This window comes from Vipera berus (assembly GCF_964194415.1).
Source record: "Vipera berus genome assembly, chromosome: Z".
NCBI classification, from domain to species: domain Eukaryota; kingdom Metazoa; phylum Chordata; class Lepidosauria; order Squamata; family Viperidae; genus Vipera; species Vipera berus.
In genome coordinates, this window is record NC_138205.1 from 2,654,072 (window position 1) to 2,676,944 (window position 22,873).

A 22,873-nucleotide genomic window follows, 5' to 3' on the forward strand; every position below is an offset into this window, starting at 1 on the left:
GAAGAGGAAGGGGACGGGGAAAAAGGGAAAAGAAAAATATGTACAAAAGGAAAAGGAAGGAAGGGAGGAGGAACGGGAAAGGGGAAGAAGAAAGAAAGAAAGAAAGAAAGAAAGAAAGAAAGAAAGAAAGAAAGAAAGAAAGAAAGAAAGAAAGAAAAAGAAAGAAAGAAAGAAAGAAAGAAAGAAAGAAAGAAAGAAAGAAAGAAAGAAAGAAAGAAAGAAGGAAAGAAAGAAAGAAAGAAAAGCAAGGAAGAGGAAGGGGAAGGGAACGGGAAAAAAGGGAAAAGAAAAATATATAAAAAAGGAAAAGGAAGGATGGATGGAGGAACGGGAGAGGGGGAAGAAGAAAGAAAGAGAAAGAAAGAAAGAAAGAAAGAAAGAAAGAAAGAAAGAAAGAGAGGGAGAGAAAGAAAGAAAGAAAAAAGAACGAAAGAGAGAGTGAGAGTAAAAAAAGAAAGAAAGAAAGAAAGAAAGAAAGAAAGAAAGAAAGAAAGAAAGAAAGAAAGAAAGAAAGAAAGAAAGAAACCAGCAGGGGAAGGAAAGAAGGGGAAGGGAACAGTGAAAGAAAGAAAAAAAAGAAAAATAGATAAAAAAGGAAAAGGAAGGAAGGAGCAGTGGGAAAGGGGGAAGAAGAAAGAAGAGAGAGAGAGAGAGATCACATTTGTAATACAGCTTCATAAGAGGACTCCTGACCCATGTAGAAAAGTAGGAGTAGGCCTTTACTCATTGAGTAGTGCCTTCTCTTTTCCATTTTTGGACAGCCGCCAGATATCCCTCGTTCGTAGGCTTGGAACCATCCAGGCCCCCCCTCCCCAAAATGCTCTTCCCCTCCCATAACATCACTGGAGCCCCCCCTCCCCCCCGTTCCCTTCCCAGCTCTGACGTAGGTCCATCAGGAGGACCCAGAGTGAGGAGAAGCCATCCATTACCTTCTCCAGCATCCCATCGGGGGCCAGGAGGTGCTTCCGGCCAAGGATGTTGATGTGCAGTGTGTAACGGAAGTGTGGGATTAAGAGCTGTGGACAAACAACAAGGCAGGTCAGAGAAGACGTGGAGCAAGTTATGGAGTCCCTGGGAGATGTTCTCCTCCTCCTCCCTCTCTGCGGCGTCTTGAGGTCGACAGGGAGAAGATCAGAGAGGAGGAACTCTCTCCTCCTCTCCTCCCGAGCATCCCTCAACTTCTAGAGATCGGCGGACGAGTCCCCTGAGGTGTTTCTGAGCAGGTGAGAAGTCGCCGCCACGACGCCCAAAGTCCAGTGGACATCTGGGTCATCTCCTGGCCCAGAGCTCCGTTGACCTCTCCTGATGGCTGGAGCTCTCTTTCTCTCTGACCCTCTGGCTTCCCGCCCCAGGAGGACGCACCTTGTGCACCGGGTGGCACTTGGGAAGCTGCCGGAGGGTGGCCAACAAGAACACCTCCACCAGCAGGTGTGTATGAAGCAGGTGGGCCAGGATCTCGTGGAGGTAAAGCGTGCTGTTGCGGACCCAGAACTTGGCCAGCGCCCAGTCCCACTCCGCATCCGAGGGGAGGAAAATGGGGCTCCTGGGCCCAGGTTGCTGAGTCAGCTGGAGCGAGAAGAAAGGAGGGAGAGTCCTGTTTTTCCAAAGGACCCTCTGGAGAAGTTAAAACCTCTCTCTCTCTATCTCCATCTCTCTCTCCCTCTCTCCCTCTCTCTCTCTCTCTCTCCCTCTCTCTCTCCATATCTATCTATCTATCTATCTATCTATCTATCTATCTATCTATCTATTCCATCCATCCATGTCTGTCTGTCTGTCTGTCTGTCTGTCTATCTATCTACCTACCTACCTACCTACCTATCTATCTATCTATCTATTCCATCCATCCATATCTATCTATCTATCTATCTATCTATCTATCTATCTATCTATCTATCTATCTATCTATCATCTATCTATCTATCTATCTATCTATCTATCTATCTATCTATCTATCCATCCATCCATACATCCACACATACATACATACATCTATCTAATCCATATCTATCTATCTATCTATCTATCTATCTATCTATCTATCTATCTATCTATCTATCTATCTATCTATCTATCTATCTATCTATCTATCTATCTAGAGTGGCTGTGCATATCGGCGTCTCGGGCTAACCAGGTTATTCCACCTCTAACGATGGGGGGTGAGGTGTTACCCCCCGTTGATAGGGCTCGCAACTTGGGCGTCCTCCTGGATTCACGACTCAATTTTGAAGATCACATAGGAGCCGTGACCAGGGGGGCTTTTGCACAGGTTCGCCTGGTGTGCCAGTTGCGTCCCTATCTGGACCGAGACGCCCTACGCACAGTTACTCATGCGCTTGTGACCTCCCGTTTGGACTACTGTAACGCTCTCTACATGGGGCTGCCCTTGAAGACCACTCGGAGGCTTCAACTGGTGCAGAATGCGGCCGCGCGAGTTGTAATGGGGGTCTCCCGATACTCCCATGTAACACCTCTACTCCGCGAGCTGCATTGGCTTCCGGTTGCCCTCCGGGTGAAATTCAAGGTGCTGGTTATCACCTATAAAGCCCTACATGGCCTGGGTCCGGGCTATTTGAGGGAACACCTGCTGCCGGCATCAAACGCCCTTCGCCCAGTGCGCTCCCACAGGGAGGGTCTGCTCAGGGTCCCGCCGGTGAGAGATTGCCGGCGGGTGACACCCAGGGATAGGGCCTTCTCGGTGGGGGCGCCTGCCCTCTGGAACCAGCTGCCAGTGGAGCTGAGGACTGCCCCCGACCTCCGATCATTCCGCCGGGGCCTGAAGACCTGCCTCTTTGAGCTCTCGGGCCCAGGCTGAGGAGAAATTTATTTTAATTGGGGTTTTTAATTGTACAGGGTTGGTTTAATCTTTTTTAAATTGGTTTTTTAACTTTTGTATGGTTGATTTTTAACTCCCTGTAAACCGCCCTGAGTCCTCAGGGAAAGGGCGGTATATAAATGCAATAAATAATAATAATAATAATATATCCATCTATCTATCTAATCCATCCATTCTTCCATCTACTATCTATCTATCCATCCATCCATCTAATCCATCTCTGTCTATCTATCTATCTATCTATCTATCTATCTATCTATCTATCTATCTATCTATCTATCTGTGAAAAAAGAGAGAAAGTGGAGCTCTTTACCTGAATGGCAATGGGCATCATCTCCTTCCAAGGGTTGAGGTGGAGGAGGCAGAGGGGGGCCGAGACGTACTGGGGGGAGCCATTGATTGTGGTGGCTGGGAGACCCTCCAGGATCTGGCAGTCGATGAGGAAGACTCGGCCTTCCTGGAAGTCATGAGCAGAGCCTTGGAATGATGGGGAAGAAAGGTGGGGAAAGAGGGCACCTGGAAGGACCACGCTACGTTTCCCAGATGGAAGATGTGGACTCCTCTACAAGTGCCCCCTACTTTGCCCTTCTCCTTCCTTCCTTCCTTCCTTCCTTCCTTCCTTCCTTCCTTCCTTCCTTCCTTCCTTCCTTCCTTCCTTCCTTCCTTCCTTCCTTCCTTCCATTGTTTACAGTGAAGGACCCCAATCCACCATCTTTCTGGAGCTCAAATTGAATTCAGAGAACTTGGGGACTAGCCGAGATTCATACGTCGGTTGCTACAAGGGGGAAAGACCTCAGCTTGAGCTGGCTCTACCAAAATCAGCCTGGCACCAACTCTGGGTGATGAACAACAGTCTTGTCCCTTCCAACCAGGCAGCCCTGGACCTCTTGCCCATAGAAAGGGGACCTCAAATGGCTCACCCCAAGTCTCCACTTGGGACTTCCTATCTCCAGAGCTCCAAAATGCCTTTTTGTTACCGTTCTGTCGTTCAGTGAAGGTCAAGGCCTTGGATTGGTTTTGGAAGGTCCTCCATAACCACGAAAGGACCCTGGAGGATCTTTAGGTGGGACTTCTCTTTCAACCCATCCCACCTCGCACGCTTGTTTTGGGGGGAAAAGGAGTGGAGAGAGCATCAGGTGGACTATCTATGAAGCCTTCAGAAGCTTAGGGAGATGTTGGCTTCCCACCAGCGCTTCACCACCAAAGCTTCTCCAGAACATCAACCAGTCATTCTTGGTAGAGCTGGTCTTGCCCTGTGGGTATTTGTAATGTGTTCCTCATCTTACCTTCACCTCTTCCTCCAGTGTGGTCTCCAGGCCCAGCGATTCGGCCACCATCTCTTGTGTCACTGGGAATTTCGCTGGAATCTCTGAGCATTGCTGGAGGATCTCAGGGCTCGCCCCGTTGAGATACTGGTAGCCAAAAAATGCGTCTTCATCCCAATGCTTGCTGACATATTCTGGGGACAGAGAAACGTCCTTGAAAAGTCACCTGTAGGTCTGGTTTTCTGGGACAAGAAAAGATCTGGTTGACTGTCCTACAGAATAATATGTCTAATTTTGGTTGCCTAGATACCATCCCTCCCACCTTGGCATTCCCTTCCACAATCTCTACTCTGGTTTTTTGTCAAGCTTGAGCAGGGGGCTGGACTAGAAGACCTCCAGGGTCCCTTCCAGCTTCTATTCTATTCTATTCTATTCTATTCTATTCTATTCTATTCTATTCTATTCTATTCTATTCTATTCTATTCTATTCTATTCTATTCTATTCTATTCTATTCTATTCTGTAATTCTGTTCTGTTCTGTTCCGTAATTCTATTCTGTTCTATTCTATTCTATTCTATTCTATTCTATTCTATTCTATTCTATTCTATTCTATTCTATTCTATTCTATTCTATTCTATTCTATTCTGTAATTCTGTTCTGTTCTGTTCTGTTCCGTAATTCTATTCTATTCTATTCTATTCTATTCTATTCTATTCTATTCTATTCTATTCTATTCTATTCTATTCTATTCTATTCTATTCTATTCTGTAATTCTGTTCTGTTCTGTTCTGTTCCGTAATTCTATTCTATTCTATTCTATTCTATTCTATTCTATTCTATTCTATTCTATTCTATTCTATTCTATTCTATTCTATTCTATTCTATTCTATTCTATTCTATTCTATTCCATTCCATATTCTATTCTATTCTATTCTATTCTATTCTATTCTATTCTATTCTATTCTATTCTATTCTATTCTATTCTATTCTATTCTATTCTATTCTATTCTATTCTGTAATTCTGTTCTGTTCTGTTCCGTAATTCTATTCTGTTCTATTCTATTCTATTCTATTCTATTCTATTCTATTCTATTCTATTCTATTCTATTCTATTCTATTCTATTCTATTCTATTCTATTCTATTCTATTCTATTCTATTCTATTCTATTCTGTAATTCTGTTCTGTTCTGTTCTGTTCCGTAATTCTATTCTATTCTATTCTATTCTATTCTATTCTATTCTATTCTATTCTATTCTATTCTATTCTATTCTATTCTATTCTATTCTATTCTATTCTATTCTATTCTGTAATTCTGTTCTGTTCTGTTCCGTAATTCTATTCTATTCTATTCTATTCTATTCTATTCTATTCTATTCTATTCTATTCTATTCTATTCTATTCTATTCTATTCTATTCTATTCTATTCTATTCTATTCTATTCTATTCTATTCTATTCTATTCTATTCTATTCTATTCTATTCTATTCTATTCCTTATTTCTATTCTATTCTATTCTATTCTATTCTATTCTATTCTATTCTATTCTATTCTATTCTATTCTATTCTATTCTATTCTATTCTATTCTATTCTATTCTATTCTATTCTATTCTAATCTGTATGGTTAAAAAAAGTCACAAAGGCAGTAAATCAAAGTTCCTGGGGACTCTTTTAAGGCCCCTGCAGAGACGTTGCAAATGCAGCATGGAGGGCAGACTGACCTGAAGCTGGGGTCCGATAGAACCAAAACGCCCTTCGGATGTCAGCTAATTTTCTCCAGGAGCTCTTGAGGTTCAGCAACCCTTTTAGCTTCAATTCGATTTCCCTGAGGTTGAAAAAGGGAAGAATAAATTGAAGAGAAGCAGATGAGAATAAGAGGCCCCCTGGGATAAAGAACTTGGGGGGAACTTTCACGTTAGACATGCACAAAAATGGAAGGACGCTGTGTCATAGGGGCTTTTTTTTTCAAAAGGCAACTGGACTTCCGTTGTTGTTGGGTTTTTTTTGGTTTTTTTTTGTTTTTTTTAAATTGGATTTATATACCGCCCTTTCCCGAAGGTCTCAGGGCGGTTTACAGGGTATTTAAAACCAAATCAATACACAAGTTAAAAACAATTAAAAAAAGATTAAATCATCCCTAAAAAATAAAAACCCCAGTTAAACCTTTGAAGAGGTTTCGCTCCTCATCCCAGAAGCTTTCTTCAGTTCTGACTGATTGGTGGGGGAAGGGAAGGATTTATACTCCTTGCAGACAGCCGGTCCTTTGCCTTCTTTTAGAGAGCCGTTGAGGCCACTTGGAGGTTTGTCTGTGTCCTCAGTTGTCCCAAAGGTGCTTTTTCAGGAGGCAATTTTCTTGTTTTTTAGAATAGAATAGAATAGAATAGAATAGAATAGAATAGAATAGAATAGAATAGAATAGAATAGAATAGAATAGAATAGAATAGAATAAAATAGATATTGGAATATAGAATAGAATAGAATAGAATAGAATAGAATAGAATAGAATAGAATAGAATAGAATAGAATAGAATAGAATAGAATAGAATAGAATAGAAGAATAGAATAGAATAGAATAGAATAGAATAGAATAGAATAGAATAGAATAGAATAGAATAGAATAGAATAGAATGAATTAGAATTAGGAATAGAGTAGAGTAGAGTAGAGTAGAGTAGAGTAGAGTAGAGTAGAGTAGAGTAGAATAGAATAGAGTAGAATAGAACAGAACAGAACAGAACAGAACAGAATAGAATAGAATAATAGAGTTGAAAGGGACCTTGGAGGTCGTCTAGTCCAACCCCCTGCTCAGGCAGGAAGCCCTGGTATACTTCCAACAAATGGTTGCCCAATCTTCTCTTAAAACTCACATACGTACTCTCCCATTCCCCACCATCCAGTCAGAATGGAAGAAGTTTCTGGGATGAGAAGTGAAACATCTTTAAAGAAAAACAAGAAAGTCCGATTGTGTCTTGAAAAAGGCATCTTTGGGACAACCAGGAGAACCAGGATGGAGAATCTCCGTAGACACGAAGGACGCTGTGATTCCCACAATGGACGAACGGCTGCAAAAAGGGATGGAGTTAGCAGAGATGGCTTAATTAAAGAAAAGAAGACAATTAATTTTATTTCTACTTGGAAACCACTTCTGGACTTTGTGCTCGATTGGGGGGGAACACTTTGATTTTCATTGCTTTGATGAAAGAAAAGAAGACAATTAATTTTGTTTCTACTTGGAAACCACTTCTGGACTTTGTGCTCGAGGGGGGGGGAACACTTTGATTTTCATTGCTTTGATGAAAGAAAGGAAGACAATTAATTTTATTTCTACTTGGAAACCACTTCTGGATTTTGTGCTCGATTGGGGGGGAACACTTTGATTTTCATTGCTTTGATGAAAGAAAGGAAGACAATTAATTTGGTGGAGCAGTGGGCTAATGCCTCCTTAAGTAACACCAGCTGCTTGCAATTAGTGCAGGTTCGCATCCCACCAGGCTCAAGGTTGACTCAGCCTTCCATCCTCCCGAGGTAGGTAAAATGAGGACCCAGATTATTGGGGGCAATTAAGCTGACTTTGTAATAATGCCGCTTGGGGTGTGTGTGAAAAAGCCCTAATAAGCAGGCATATACATAGAATGAAGGCTACTGCTAAGCTTGTAAGCCGCCCTGAGTCTTCGGAGAAGGGCGGGATATAAATGGAATTAAAAAAAAATAAAAAAGAATTATTTCTACTTGGAAACCACTTCTGGACTTTGTGCTCGATTGGGGGGGAACACTTTGATTTTCCTTGCTTTGATGAAAGAAAGGAAGACAATTAATTTTATTTCTACTTGGAAACCACTTCTGGACTTTGTGCTCGAGGGGGTTGGGAAACACTTTGATTTTCCTTGCTTTGATGAAAGAAAAGAAGACAATTTTGTTTCTACTTGGAAACCACTTCTGGACTTTTTGCTCGAGGCGGGAAAAAAAATTAAACTCTGATTTTGGGTTTTGCCAATTAGACAGGTTTGGGGTTACAGAAATGGCTAGTATATATTAGTATATAAAATTGAAAAGTTGGGCTTTCATTTATTACCTTATTCTACTGCACCGAAGGAGTCGGAAATCAATGCTTTTTCTTTTTTTTTTCTTTTCCCCTCCTACTCTACGTTTTTTGCCATGTCACGTTTGGATCAATGATTAAAAATTTAGAACCGAATAATAGGACATAGAATAATTAGGGACCCGGGAGGCCATCTAGACCAGCCCCCTCCCCCCACTGCAGCGATTTTACAAAGCTTGCGGGAAACCGATTAAACAGCGCATAGAAAAAAGGGTTATTTTGCTGGCAACCCTGAAGGATCCTTCGATCCTCCTCGTGATCCGTTTCGAATTTTTACGTACGCGGCTTTCAGAAGGACGCGGAAGGAACAGGATTTGATGCTGGAGTATTGATCGCTCAGGTGCAATTGGTCCACCGAATCAACGTCGAGGCATTTGGGCCATCCGGGCTGATAATCTTTATACCTGTAGCAAAAAAAAAAATAACAAAACACCGCAAAGCGTTGCGGGTCAATAAAGAAGCAAATTTCTCCCCTTTTGAGATGCTTCCAATTCAGATACGTTGATATATTCCTCCCCCCCCCCCAGCACGGATAGAATGCAGATAACAGTCCTCCACTTATAATAATTCATTTAGTGACTGTTCAAGGTTACGGTGGCATGGGGAAAAAAAGGGACTTATGACCGTTTTTCAGCCTTGTGAAGTTGCTGTCAACGTTGCTAACCTCGGGTGTTTTTGCTCTGACCACAGATGGACAGGCAACCGTTTTCCTTCTTATGTTTTACTCTTAGAGTTAGAGTTAGATGACGCCGGCGGGGAGCAACATGCATGAGTTTAGCTAGACATAGAAACGCTGAACCTAGTGTGAGAACCAAGGTTATTGAAAAAAAAGAGATGATAAGAATTGGCGGGCTGGAGAGCTGGAGGGGAAGCCCGCCTTTCAAACTAATTGGGGAATGTGATTTAGGACTGTTAACTGGAGGAGGGAATTGTGCTTTGAGACTCTGTGCTCAGGGGAGGGGAACTCAGGTTTTGGCGTCGACTGTGTTAGTGCCGATGCTGTGCTCCTCAAATAAAGATTCTTTAAGGTGGTAAACAATGCCTCAAAGTTCTTTTGAAGACTTTCATCTGTCGGAACCAGGACAGTTGCAGCGTCCCCGTGGTCAGATGATCAAAATTCAGAGGCTTGGCAACTGACCTGTACTTATGACAGTCCCGGTCTTCCAGGGGTCACATGATTCCCTCCCCTTTTGTGACCTTCTGACAAGCAAAGTCAAGAGGGAAGATGGCTTCACTTAACCCGTGTTCAAACTTAACAACAGCAAAAGGTCGTAAAATGGAGCAAAACTCAGTTAACAGCGATCTCGCATAGCAACAGAAATTTTGAGCCTCAGTCGCGACCTTTATGCCCAAAGAGGGGGCCATTTCCTTCCTCCTTTATTTATATAATTCCCCCCCCACCCACCCCTCAATAAATTATTTTTTATGCTTTTGTAGAAAACGTTTGCACAACGAAGCTTGTCGGGATGTTGTAAAGCGGGTCAGACACGTAACCAACTCGTTTTTACAACTTGGTTTTTGGGGGGTTTTTTTTGCGGTCCTTGTTAAGCGAAACCTGTTATAAGTCCTCGAACTTACGACCGTAATGGGGCCTACCGGGATGGTTGTAAAGCGGGTCACCCACATGACCAACTTATTTTGACAATCCATTTTCTTTCCCCAGTTGCCGTTAAGCGAACCCATTTTTGGCTATGGGTTGCTTTGGCTAAAATTGGAAGCAAAACACTGGCTTTCTGCAAAAAAGGTTGTCAGTTGTGGTCACCTGGGATGCTGCAAACAGCCATAAATGCAAAATGGCTAACTGAAATGCAGTCATGTGACATGGGTGGGGTGGGGGAAAATGCTGCATGGGGAATTCTGGCAGTTGAAGTCCTCAGGTCTTCACATTGCTTAGATTGAGGAAAAACTGCTTTGGATGATTAAATTACGCCTTCATGTTTATTTATAAGGCAGGAAGTCTTTTTTTTCCCCCTAGGGAAACACACCTGTTGGGCTTCAGGCTGCTTCGGCAGAAGGCTCGGATTCGAATCCCCACCATTCTTAGCCAGAAACTACGTTTAGGATAGCAAGAAGTTACAAGATGCGGTGTTTTGCAAATCAAGTATCGATTAAAGCTGTAGCTCGGTTCGAGACTTGCTTGCAAAAGTTGGATCTTCTCGTGGCCTTGGGATTTCGAAACCTCTGCCTTCGTTTGTGTCTGAAGGCAGGAAGCAGTGTTTTGAATTTATGTGTGAAGATTCACATCCTTTGACATGTCCTCACGTGGTGTTAGCATTTCCTGAACTGCTGACTCACCTGTACCTTTCCTGTTTTGCCAGCAGCTCGTACCTCCGATGTTCTAAAAGCAGTCGGTTATTTGTATCCAGGGGAGCAATTTTAGCTGCCAAAAGAGAAAAGAGGAAGAAAAAAAATGGAATTACAGATAGATAGTTACAGTGGTGGGATTCAACCAGTTCGCACCACTTTGGCAGAACTGGTAGCTAATTTTTTTGTAGCCCAGGCCCAGAATGGACTTCCAGAAGTGGCATCCACACACAGAGAACTGGTTGTTCACATATTTCAAATCCCACCACTAGATAGATAGATAGATAGATAGATAGATAGATAGATAGATAGATAGATAGATAGATAGACAGACAGACAGATTGATAGAGACAGACAGATAAATAGATAGGTAGATGATGTAAGATAGATAGATGATAGATAGATAGAGATAGATAGATAGATAGATAGATAGATAGATAGGTAGATAGGTAGATGATGTAAGATAGATAGACAGACAGACAGATAGATAATACAGACAGACAGACAGACAGATAGATAGAATGATGTAAGATAGATAGATAGATAGATAGACAGACAGACAGAATGACAGATAGATAGATAGATAGATAGATAGATAATAGACAGACACAGACAGACAGACAGATGATAGATAGATACATACATGATATATATATCATCTCTCTCTCTCTCTGTGTAGATAGATAGATAGATAGATAGATAGATAGATAGATAGACAGACAGACACAGACAGATAGATAACTTTTATTGTCACTTTTTACTGTGGGCACAATGGCACACGTTAAAAATGAAATTTAGTTGCTCGCTCTCAATGCGTACTCATACATGACACACATTTAAAACATATTATATACAACATATGTATATAGACCTGCACCCTTACATATAAGCAACATATAAATATTAATCACTGTCCAATTATTTGTAATTTATTTGCTTTGTTGCCTGCCTTCTGCCCTGCCGAAGGGAGATCAAAACATCTCTTTTACACTAAAGGCATAACTTGTGACTGTAAAACACAGTTTTACAACAGCTTGTTTAGCAACCGTTTGAATTTACAATGGCACTGAAAAAGGGACGTACGACCATGTTTCCACTCATTCAATTCTCGGAATTGAAGCCCACCCATCTGCAAGTTGAAGTCCACTCATCCAATTCTCGGAATGGAAGCCCACCCATCTACAAGTTGAAGTCCACTCATCTAATTCTCGGAATGGAAGCCCACCCATCTATAAGTTGAAGTCCACTCATCCAGTTCTCAGAATTGAAGCCCACCCATCTACAAGTTGAAGTCCACCCATGTTTAATTCTGGGAACTGAAGCCCACCCATCTCTAGCCTGCCAAGCTTGAGAAACAGTGTTCTAGGGCTTCCCTCAAGAAGCTTCATAGAAGATGGGAAGGTCTCACCTGTCCCTTCTCGGAGCTCAAAGGTGGGGTACCCTAGGATCCATTGGTAGCAAGGGAAACGGTGTGTCTGCCCCTCGGGGGTCTCTACTTCGATGAAGCTGCAGTTCCAGTTGGTGGGAGGGAAGAAGCCGTAGGGCTCCTTATGGAGACGGACCAGCAGAAGATCCCCCAACTCCATCTGGGTTTCCACCACGAATTCCTCTACCTGCAAAGCCAAAGAGGAAAGATTCAGTGCATCTGGACTGCAATTTCCATCCATAAAAAAGGTAAAGGTAAAGGTTCCCCCGCACATGCGTGCTAGTCGTTTCCGACTCTAGGGGCCGGTGCTCATCTCCGTTTCAAAGCCGAAGAGCCAGCGTTTGTCCGAGGACGTCTCCATGGTCATGTGGCCGGCATGACTAGACGCCAAAGCACACGGAACGCTGTTACCTTCCCACCGTAGTGGTCCCTATTTTTCTACTTGCATTTTTTACGTGCTTTCGAACTGCTAGGTTGGCAGAAGCTGGGACGAGTAACAGGCGCTCACTCTGTTACGTGGCACTCGGGATTCGACCCGCCAAACTGCCGACCTTCTGATCGACAAGCTCAGCATCCTAACCCACTGAGCCACCGTGTTCCCATCCATGCCCATCAATTATTGGCTGGAGATGGAGGGAGTTGGAGAAGGCAAGGCTGGAGGACCAGAAGGAAACTTTGGGAAAAGTGCAAAGAAGAGCAACAAAGATGATTAAAGGGCTGGAGACAAAAACATGTGAAGAAGAACGGCTGCAGGAATTGGGTTTGTCTAGTTTAATTAAAAGGAACAAGGCGGGGACAGGATAGCAGTGATCCAATCTCTCAGGGGCTGCCCCAAAGAAGAGGGAGTCAAGCTATTCTCCAAAGTTTAGTTTAGTTTTTTTAGTTTTTATTTGATTTGTATACCGCCCTTCTCCCTAGGGACTCAGGGCGGTTCACAGGGCATATATAAATAACGATACAAAAGTTAAAAAGAAATTAAACCAATGCCCAGTTAAAAAACAATAATACAATACTAAAAAACCAATTTAAAAAAACCCCATAATCCCCCATCAGGCCAGACCAGCTAATTCAAACAAGTGGGTCTTCAGGCCGTGACGGAAGGTTCGGAGGTCTGATGTCATCCGGAGCTCCACCGGCAGTTGGTTCCATAATGCCGGAGCGCCCACAGAGAAGGCCCTCCCCCTGGGGGCCACCAGTCGGCATTCCCTGACCGGAGGCACCCTGAGGAGGCCCTCTCTGTGGGAGCGTACTGGGCGGAGGGAAGTTGACGCTGGCAGCAGGTGGTCCCTGAGGTAACCCGGACCCATGCCATGTAAGGACTTAAAGATCATAACCAAAGCACCCAAAGGCAGGAGAAGAAGCAACGGATGGAAACTCGTCAAGGAGAGAAGCAACCTGGAACTAAGGAGAAACTTCCTAACAGTGAGGACAATCAACCAATGGAAGGGACCTTGGAGGTCTTCTAGTCCAGCCCCCTGGTCAAGCAGGAGACCCCATACCACTTCAGACAGATGGCTGTCCAGTCTCTTCTTGAAGACCTCCAATGATGGACCACCCACAACTTCTGGTGGCAAGCTGTTCCACTGGTTGATTGTCCTATTAGTAAGTTTCTCCTTAATTCCAGGTAGCTTCTCTCCTTGATGAATTTCCATTCATGGTTTCTTGTCTTGCCTTCTGGTCCTTTGGAAAATCAATCGATCCCCTCCTCTTTGTGGCAGAAGTTGTGGGTGCTCCATCCCTGGAGTTTTTTGTTTTTTTTTTAAAGAAGGGACCAGAAAGTCTGAAATAGCATAGGCTCCCCTGTTTGAGCAAGGGGTTGGACTAGATGACCTCCAGATCTATTCTGATTCACATGGTCACTTCATTGACACCAAGCATCCTTTATGAGGTTTGTTAGAACAGGGCTTTTCAACCTTTTCAACCCATCGTACCACTTTTAGGATATGGCAACATCCGAGGACCACCAGTCGCCTAGCAAGGTGTCAAAAACTTCATGACCAAAAAAAAAATAATAATAATAAAAGGAAAAAAGTGAAGAAGTACAGGTAGTCCTCGACTTACAACAGTTCGCTTGGTGACTGTTCGAAGTCACAATGGCACTGAAAAAAGTGCCCCCCACAAGCCACAGCCGAGCGAGACACCTGCCTGCCCGCCCGGCGGTGCTCTTCCTCCTGTCCGAGGTTTTCATTGTTGTGAGCATTTCTGTTGAGGATTGGCAGTGGGGGTGGGGTGGGGGGTGTTTGGTTTTTATTCCCCCCCCCCGTCTGCTGGGTGGTTACAGCAGGTTTTGGTCACTTCACATAACCCTGGGACACTGTGACCGTCATAAATATGAATCAGTTGCCAAGCATCTGAATGTAAATCACAAGACCCTGGAGATGCTGCAACATTCCAGCCGATCGGCGCTTCTTCTGGGCTCAGAAGCACCAGGATCAGCGCGAAGCTCCAGCTGATCCTGGCGCTTCCGCTGAGCCCCGACAGCCCTGCAGCTCCAGCCGTCTCTCACTCAGGCTTGTGCGGTGCTGCCACTGGTTCAGCTCATTCCCCTCCCCTGCTACCACTTTTCTAGTATGGTCACGTACCACCTACCAGGTGCCGATGTACCACAGGTGGTACCCGTACCACTGTTTGAAAAGTCCTGTGTTAGAAGACCTGAAGACCGTAGCTCTCCTTTGGCCTGAGTTGTAATTCTGGGGTTCAACTGGAAGGGAGAATGGGCTATATCTCAACCCGTCAAGCTCCATCAAGGAAATTTAGCCTGCCAATAAAAGGGAAATTCTCCTTTTGGTTGAGGTTGCGGACCACCTAGGTCAGGGGTCCTCAAACGTGGCCACTTTAAACTTGTGGCTGGGGGATTCTGGGAGTTGAAGTCCACAAGTCATCAAAGGGCCCCATTTGAGGACCCCTGGTCTGGATCCAAGCCCGCGGTTTCATCAAAATGGCCGACTGAGGAATTCTGGGAGTTGAAGTCCACAAGTCATGGATGTTAAGGAAATTGCTGCGGTTGTTAATTGAATCGTGGGGTCGTTAAACAGATACGATTTTCCCCACGGATTTCACTCGTCGGAAGGTCAGAAATGGTGATCCCCTTCCCGCACCCAAGACCCTCAACCTTTGTAAATATAGGTAGTCCTCGTTTAGTGACCGTTCAAAGTGACAATGGCACCGAAAGAAGAAGGGAGGTAGGATTGTTTGTTTTCACGGTGATGACTGTCACAGCATCCAAATTCAGGCACTTGGCGACCGACTCCTATTTATGATGGTCGCAGCATCCCTGGGGTGTGTGTGTGTCACGCGATCCCCTTTTGCGAGGGCTATCTGTGTGTGCCAGTTGCCAAGCGACCAAATTTTGATCGTGTGGCTTAGGGATGCTGTGGCAGTGGTGAGCTCAAGGACCGATCGCAAGCCACTTTCTGCAGTTGTAACTTTGAGCAGTTGCTAAATGAACAGTCGTAAACCGAGGACTCTGTCCATTTGCTTTGCCAGACGTGCTCTTTTCAGCCTCCCAGTCTAGTCCTGGCTTTACATTGTAATCTCCCATTCAAACCTTACCTGGGCTGAATTTTTGTTTAATCAATAAATCTCTCTTTATTTAGAAGCAACCTACAAAGAGAAGAGAAGAGAAGAGAAGAGAAGAGAAGAGAAGAGAAGAGAAGAGAAGAGAAGAGAAGAGAAGAGAAGAGAAGAGAAGAGAAGATATGGAACAGAACAGAACAGAACAGAATAGAATAGAATAGAATAGAATAGAATAGAATAGAATAGAATAGAATAGAATAGAATAGAATAGAATAGAATAGAATAGAATAGAATAAGAAATAAATAATAATAGAATAGAATAGAATAGAATAGAATAGAATAGAATAGAATAGAATAGAATAGAATAGAATAGAATAGAATAAAGAAAATATAGAATAGAATAGAATAGAATAGAATAGAATAGAATAGAATAGAATAGAATAGAATAAGAAATAAATAATAGAATAGAATAGAACAGAATAGAATAGAATAGAATAGAATAGAATAGAATAGAATAGAATAGAATAAGAAATAAATAATAGAATAGAATAGAATAGAATAGAATAGAATAAGAAATAAATAATAATAGAATAGAATAGAATAGAATAGAATAAGAAATAAATAATAATAGAATAGAATAGAATAGAATAGAATAAGAAATAAATAATAATAGAATAGAATAGAATAGAATAGAATAGAATAGAATAGAATAGAATAGAATAGAATAGAATAGAATAGAATAGAATAGAATAGAATAGAATAGAATAGAATAGGAATAGAATAGAATAGAATAGAATAGAATAAAAATAAGGAATAGAATAGAATAGAATAGAATAGAATAGAATAGAATAGAATAGAATAGAATAAGAAATAAATAATAATAGAATAGAATAGAATAGAATAAGAAATAAATAATAATAGAATAGAATAGAATAGAATAGAATAGAATAGAATAGAATAGAATAGAATAGAATAGAATAGAATAGAATAGAATAGAATAGAATAGAATAGAATAGAATAGAATAGAATGGAAAATATGGAATGAAATGCATGGAATGGGATAGGATAGGCTAGGACAGGACAGGATAGGATAGGATAGGAGCTGGAAGGGACTCTGGAGGTCTTCTAGTCCAAGATCCCTTTGAACTCTGTTTATCCTATCCTATCCTATCCTATTCCATTCTTTCCATTTCCATTCCATATTTTCTATCCTATCCTATCCTATCCTATCCTATCCTATCCTATCCTATCCTATCCTATCCTATCCTATCCTTGCCCCCCTCCCCCACAAGCAAACTAACATCTAGGCTTCTCTTTGCTACGCAAGAAAGACGCAAGAACCTGCAACATTTGGCCGAGATGACTTAGTTTCAGGCCGCCTGTTTTTCACTGAAAAACCTGACTTACTGCTGAATTCCAGAGCATCTTTCATAATCGCAGGGAAGCTGCACGGCTGGGAAAGAGACTTGAAGGCAGCGCTGTCTGTCAACGTGCAAAAACATCCTTTTCCATCTATCTTGCTTTCACACACACACACACACACACACACACACACACACACACACACACACACACACACACCCGGCTAGGAAATGCAGGAACGTGCATGAATCAAAGCTGGGATCATGTCCAGCCTCCCACCTCCGCTTCCCTCCCCGAATAATAATAATAATAATAATAATAATAACAACAACAACAACAACAACAACAACAACAACAATAACAATAACAACAACAACAACAACAACAACAACAACAACAACCACAACAACAACAGCACTAAGAAGAGAGAAATTGCACCGTTCCAATGCTAAGGAGATTAAAAGAAGAAAAAGGCTTCGCTTTAGGTATTGTTATCAGGTTAGTAAGAAGGCGGCAGGACTGAATTTTGCACCTTATGGACCCCACTTTGCTTTGGGGAGGGGGTCCAGGGGGAGAGTGGATTTCAGGCTCTATGCTGGCTGGGGGATTCTGGGAGTTGAAGTCCACCCATCTTCCATCTGGTGTGGCAAGGGATAATCTTAATCTCTTCCTCTGGAAGACTTTCCTGCCGCTCTACAGGAAGGTGGCAGAGGAAGATGGGAGCTGTAGTGAGAGCTGGAGGCTTCCAGGCGGCCTCTCCTACTTGTAAACTTCCCAGCACTTACTTCTCCCGGAGAGAAATCTTTGCCGAATTTATCCAGGAGAAACTTGGGGGTCTCCCCGTGAGTCCCCACCAAGGAGATGGAGATGGTGTCCATGGTCCCACCGAAGAGGTAACTGCCGGTGGCCACCCGGATTTTGTAGGTGGCGGTGGGGACGGCTGCCATGCTGGCCGGTGACCCTGATGGAGACAAAGGCAAGAGGGAAAGAAAGAAAGAAAATAAGGAAGGAAGGAAGGAAGGGGAAAGAGAAATAAGAAAGAAAGAAAGAAAGAAAGAAAGAAAGAAAGAAAGAAAGAAAGAAAGAAAGAAAGAAGAGAGAGAGAGAAAAAGGAAGGAAGGAAGAAAGAAAGAAAGAAAGAAAGAAAGAAAGAAAGAGAAAATGAGAGAGAGAATGAAAGAAAGAAAGAAAAAAGAAAGTGAGGAGAAAAGGAAGGAAGGAAGAAATGAAAGAAAGGAGAGATGAAAGAAAAGAAAGAGAGAAGGAAAGAAAGAAAGAAAAAGAAAGAAAGAAAATGAAAGAAAGAAAAAAGAGAGAGAGAAAAAAAGGAAGGAAGAAAGGAAAGAAAGAAAGAAAGAAAGAAAGAAAGAAAGAAAGAAAGAAAGAAAGAAAGAGAAAACGAGAGAGAGAATGAAAGAAAGAAAAAAGAAAGTGAGGAGAAAAGGAAGGAAGGAAGAAATGAAAGAAAGGAGAGATGAAAGAAAAGAAAGAGAGAAGGAAAGAAAGAAAGGAAAGATGAAAGAAAGAAAAAGGATGGAAAGAAAGAAAAGAGAGATAAAGAAAGAATGAGAAAGAAGGAAGGAAGAAAAAAGAGAAAGAAAGGAGAGGTGAAAGAAAGAAAAGAAAGAAAAAAGAAAAGAGGGAAAGAGAGAAAGAGAAAGAAAGGAAGAAAGGAAAGAAAGGAGAGATGAAAAAAGAAGAAAAGGAAGGAAGGAAGGAAAGGAGATAAAGAAAGAATGAGAATGAAGGAAGGAAGAAATAAAGAAAGGAGAGATGAAAGAAAGAAAAGAAAGAAAAAAGAAAAGATGGAAAGAGAGAGAAAGAGAAAGAAAGAAAGGAAAGAAAGGAGAGATAAAAAAGAAAAGAAAAGAAAAGAAAGAAAGAAAGAAAGAAAGAAAGAAAGAAAGAAAGAAAGAAAGAAAGAAAGAAAGAAAGAAAGAAAAAAGAAAGAAAGATTGGCACCAAAGTTTAGCCTCCTTTCAGCTCCTGGAATGTCTCCCTAGAGACCGGGAAACCCGTCCGTCCACCTGCGGCTCTGCCTCGGAGGGGGATGAAGCCGGCGAGGCCCGATTGTCCTGGTCCCGCGGCTGTTTGGGGCGGCCCGCCCTCTTTCACCACACCTTTCCACCTCCAGTGGCGGCTCCCCGGCACCCAGGAAGGGCACAAGGCGAAGCCAACCGACGAATGCTGAAAGAAAGCAGGTGCCAGCCTAGCTAAAAGACTGCTAAGCACTTCCTACACTGTGCAATCATCCAGGCGGGAGGGAGCCCTGGAGGTCATTTAGTCCAACCCTCTGCTTGGTGCATGATTTTCAGCGACGGAAGCCAGCTCTCACAGACAGTGACTCGCCTCGAGGATCTCCAAGTGTCCTCCTTCTCACGGGGGCAGCCCTGACTGCCCTGAGCGTTGCAGGCCGTCCTTGACTTACGACCACAATGTCCGTGGCCAAACAAGGCGGTTGTTAAGCGAGCCAGCCTGTTTTTTGCAAACTCTTTTGCCATCGTTGTTAAGCAAAACACGGGGGTTTAAGAGTCACCTCGTGGGGGAGGTGGGTGGCATAAACATTTAATAAATAAAAAAATATATATAGAAAGGAATCACCCGGTCATAAAGTGAATCTGGCTGGTAATCGTAGTCACCTGACCCTAGGATGCAACAATGGTCATAAGTGCAAGGACTATGTGTAAATCACCTTTTTCAAGGCTGTTAAAACTTTGAATGGGCACTAAAGGAATGATTGCATGTTGAGGACTACCAACATGAAATTGAGTTTGGGTGGGGTATGTAGGTTTTAGGGGTCTTCCTAATCTCATCAGCTACTTGCTTCCTGGCCCCATCCTTCCTGAATGGACTATTGAATTTGCATTTCTAAAAGCTGGCCTCTGCCTAAGGCAGGGCTCTTCAAACTTGGCCCTTTGATGACTTGTGGACTTCAACTCCCAGAATTCCTCAGGCAGCCTAAGGGAACTGTGACCCTTTGATGACTTGTGGACTTCAACTCCCAGAATGCCTCAGCCAGCCTGAGGAAACTATGACCCTTTGATGACTTGTGGACTTCAACTCCCAGAATTCTTCAGGCAGCCTGAGGGAACTATGACCCTTTGATGACTTGTGGACTTCAACTCCCAGAATGCCTCAGCCAGCCTGAGGAAACTATGACCCTTTGATGACTTGTGGACTTCAACTCCCAGAATTCCTCAGCCAGTCCACAAGTGTTAAATACCACACTTTGCTTATCAGATTTCTCTGGTATTTTACCTAGTAAAAAAAAGTTTAGGTTTAAAATCTACATGTTTTCCTAGGCTGCAGGGGTAGGCAACCTTGGCTCTTTTATGACTCATGGACTTCAACTCCCAGAATTCTTCAGCCAGTCATAAAAGAGCCGAGGTTGCCTCCCCTGTCCTAAAAAATAAATAGCACAGCTGTGAAGGGATGATTAGCAAGTACTTTAAATGCCCAGCCAAGGAACTCAGCAGGGCGGGCCCACGAAGAATTAATCAAGGCTCTTCTGGCCATGCCTTTGATTTCCTGCTCCAGGATATAATTTAAAAACATTAAACCAAGTTTAATGGAAGACTTCAGCCAGAGAACAGTCTCTCTCTCTCTCTCTCTCTCTCTCTCTCTCTCTCTCTCTCTCTCTCTCTCTCTCTCTCCCCCCATTCTATATTTCTGATTCTATTCTATTCTATTCTATTCTATTCTATTCTATTCTATTCTATTCTATTCTATTCTATTCTATTCTATTCTATTCTATTCTATTCTAGTCTGTAAATATTTATTTCTAATTCTATTCTATTCTGTTCTGTTCTGTTCTGTTCTATTCTATTATTATTTATTTCTAATTCTATTCTAAATATTTATTTCTAATTCTATTCTATTCTATTCTAAATATTTATTTCTAATTCTGTTCTGTTCTATTCTATTCTATTCTATTCTGTTCTTTATTTCTAATTCTATTCTATTCTATTTATTTATAATTCTGTTCTATTCTATTCTAAATATTTATTTCTAATTCTGTTCTGTTCTATTCTATTCTTTATTTCTAATTCTATTCTGTTTTGTTCTGTTCTATTCTATTCTATTATTTATTTCTAACTATTCTATTCTAAATATTTATTTCTAATTCTGTTCTGTTCTATTCTATTCTATTCTATTATTTATTTCTAATTCTATTCTATTCTAAATATTTATTTCTAATTCTATTCTATTCTATTCTATTCTATTCTATTCTATTCTATTCTATTCTATTCTATTCTATTCTATTCTATTCTATTCTATTCTATTCTATATTTTCTTTATTCTATTCTATTCTATTCTATTCTATTCTATTCTATTCTATTCTATTCTATTCTATTCTATTCTATTCTATTCTATTCTATTCTATTCTATTCTATTCTATTGTTCGGATCCTTGGCATAGGGCATTGTGGGTTAAAGAAAATTGCCAAGAATTACAGCTTACAAGACCAGGGTTATAACTAGCCAAGGTTTGTGTGCTGCACGCAGGCAGCTGCTGAGTTGAGTTGGCATTAAAAAAAACAAACATTTGCATCACGGTATAAAATTGCTGTTGAGGCAACCTGTGGATTTGCCTCTTTGTAACTACCCGGTCCTGCTCTGCTGTCTGTCTGCAAAGGACATCCCCACCTGGCACCTGTTGGGTTTTAAATGTAGGCCAGCAGGGGATGATGGGCGTTGTTATGCATCACAGCCTGAGGTCCTCAGATAGGGAAAGGCTTGTAAAAAAAATATCTATGTAAGTCTGTAATGCTTTGGAGGAGGAGAATGTGAAAAACATCTGGAGAGATCCTATGGCAATTTCCAGAATGGAAGAACCTGTGAATTTAACCTCCCCAGATTCAAGAGGAGTGATTCTTAAACTTCAGTATTAAGTAACAGAATAATGGAATTGGAAGGGACCTTAGAGGTCTTCTAGTCCAACCCCCTGCTCCGGCAGGAAACCCTATCCCATTTCAGACAAATGGTTGTCCGGTTTCTCCTTAAAAATCTCAGTACTGGAGAAGCCACAACCTCTGGTGGCAAGCTGTTCCACTAGCTAATTGACTTCACTGTGAGAAAATTTCTCCTTAGTTCCAGGTTGCTTCTCTCCTTGATGAGTTTCCATCCGTTGCTTCTTGTCCTGCCTTCGGGGGCTTTGGAGAATAGCTTGACTCCCTCAATACTGGAACCCTTCTATCATGTCAGCCCTAGTCCTCCTCTTCCTTAGACTAACAAAATCACAGTGTTGGAAGGGACCTTGGAGGTCATTTAGTCCACCCCCTGCTCAAGCACGAGACCCCATACCATTCCAGACAGTCCAGTCTCTTCTTAAAAACTTCCAGTGTTGAAGCATTCACACCTTCTGGAGGCAGGTTATTCCACTGGTTAATTGTTCTAACCGTCAGGAAGTTTCTCCTTAGTTCTAGGTTGCTTCTCTCCTTGACTAGTTTCCATCTGTTGCTTCTTCTTCTGACTTCAGGCGCTTTGGAGAATAGCTTGACTCCCTCTTCTTTGGGGCAACCCCTGAGATATTGGAAGACTGCTCTCATGTCACTCCCTGGTCCTTCTCTTCATTAAACTAGACATACCCAATTCCTGCAACCATTCTTTGTATGTACTTCCACGGTCCCTTCCGGCTCTATTCTGATTGATTGATTGATAGATCGATCGATCGATCGATTGGAATACACTGTGTAGGACAGCCCAGTGCACATATTCCGGAGAGACAGAGAAAGAAGATCCCCGAGGATGATCTCCAGTATGAGACTGAAAACTCGGAAGAATAAATCTTTGGTCCCGGTGGCCGACTCAGATTGGATACCGCCATATTATCCCAGGGACCCGTAGATTTATCTCCTCCTTTCACCCCACTCCGATGGATCTTGAAGGACAAAAATTTTGTACATTCTCCATGCAGTCCAGGTCTCCGCAGGCTTCCTTCCTTTCCTCATCCCAAATTGCCAGGAAAAAACAAACAAAGAAAGAAAGAAACCTTATTCTCGTGAGCCTTGGTCTTCCTTTGCCTCTTGTAGGAAAGCCAATCCTGGATATTGTTGGAAGAAAAATCAGGTC

The 22,873-nt window shown here is 42.3% G+C and overlaps 1 protein-coding gene across 1 annotated transcript in view; it reads right to left on the minus strand.

The window, feature by feature from the left end:
* Nucleotides 1–18,777, minus strand: part of LOC308677865 (hydroperoxide isomerase ALOXE3-like) — a gene marked incomplete at its 3' end in the record, with an annotated part of 24,208 nt that extends 5,431 nt beyond the window's left edge. The window contains exons 1-9 of the mRNA XM_081344565.1: nucleotides 17,588–18,777; nucleotides 11,907–12,111; nucleotides 10,490–10,574; nucleotides 8,476–8,598; nucleotides 5,819–5,922; nucleotides 4,120–4,292; nucleotides 3,147–3,290; nucleotides 1,363–1,566; nucleotides 844–1,016 (exon numbers count right to left, since the gene is read on the minus strand). Of these exons, the coding sequence (XP_081200691.1) occupies nucleotides 844–1,016; nucleotides 1,363–1,566; nucleotides 3,147–3,290; nucleotides 4,120–4,292; nucleotides 5,819–5,922; nucleotides 8,476–8,598; nucleotides 10,490–10,574; nucleotides 11,907–12,111; nucleotides 17,588–17,749 (1,373 nt within the window). The 5' untranslated portion in view covers nucleotides 17,750–18,777. The remainder of the gene's footprint in view (nucleotides 1–843; nucleotides 1,017–1,362; nucleotides 1,567–3,146; nucleotides 3,291–4,119; nucleotides 4,293–5,818; nucleotides 5,923–8,475; nucleotides 8,599–10,489; nucleotides 10,575–11,906; nucleotides 12,112–17,587) is intronic.
* Nucleotides 18,778–22,873: the final 4,096 nt, after the last annotated feature.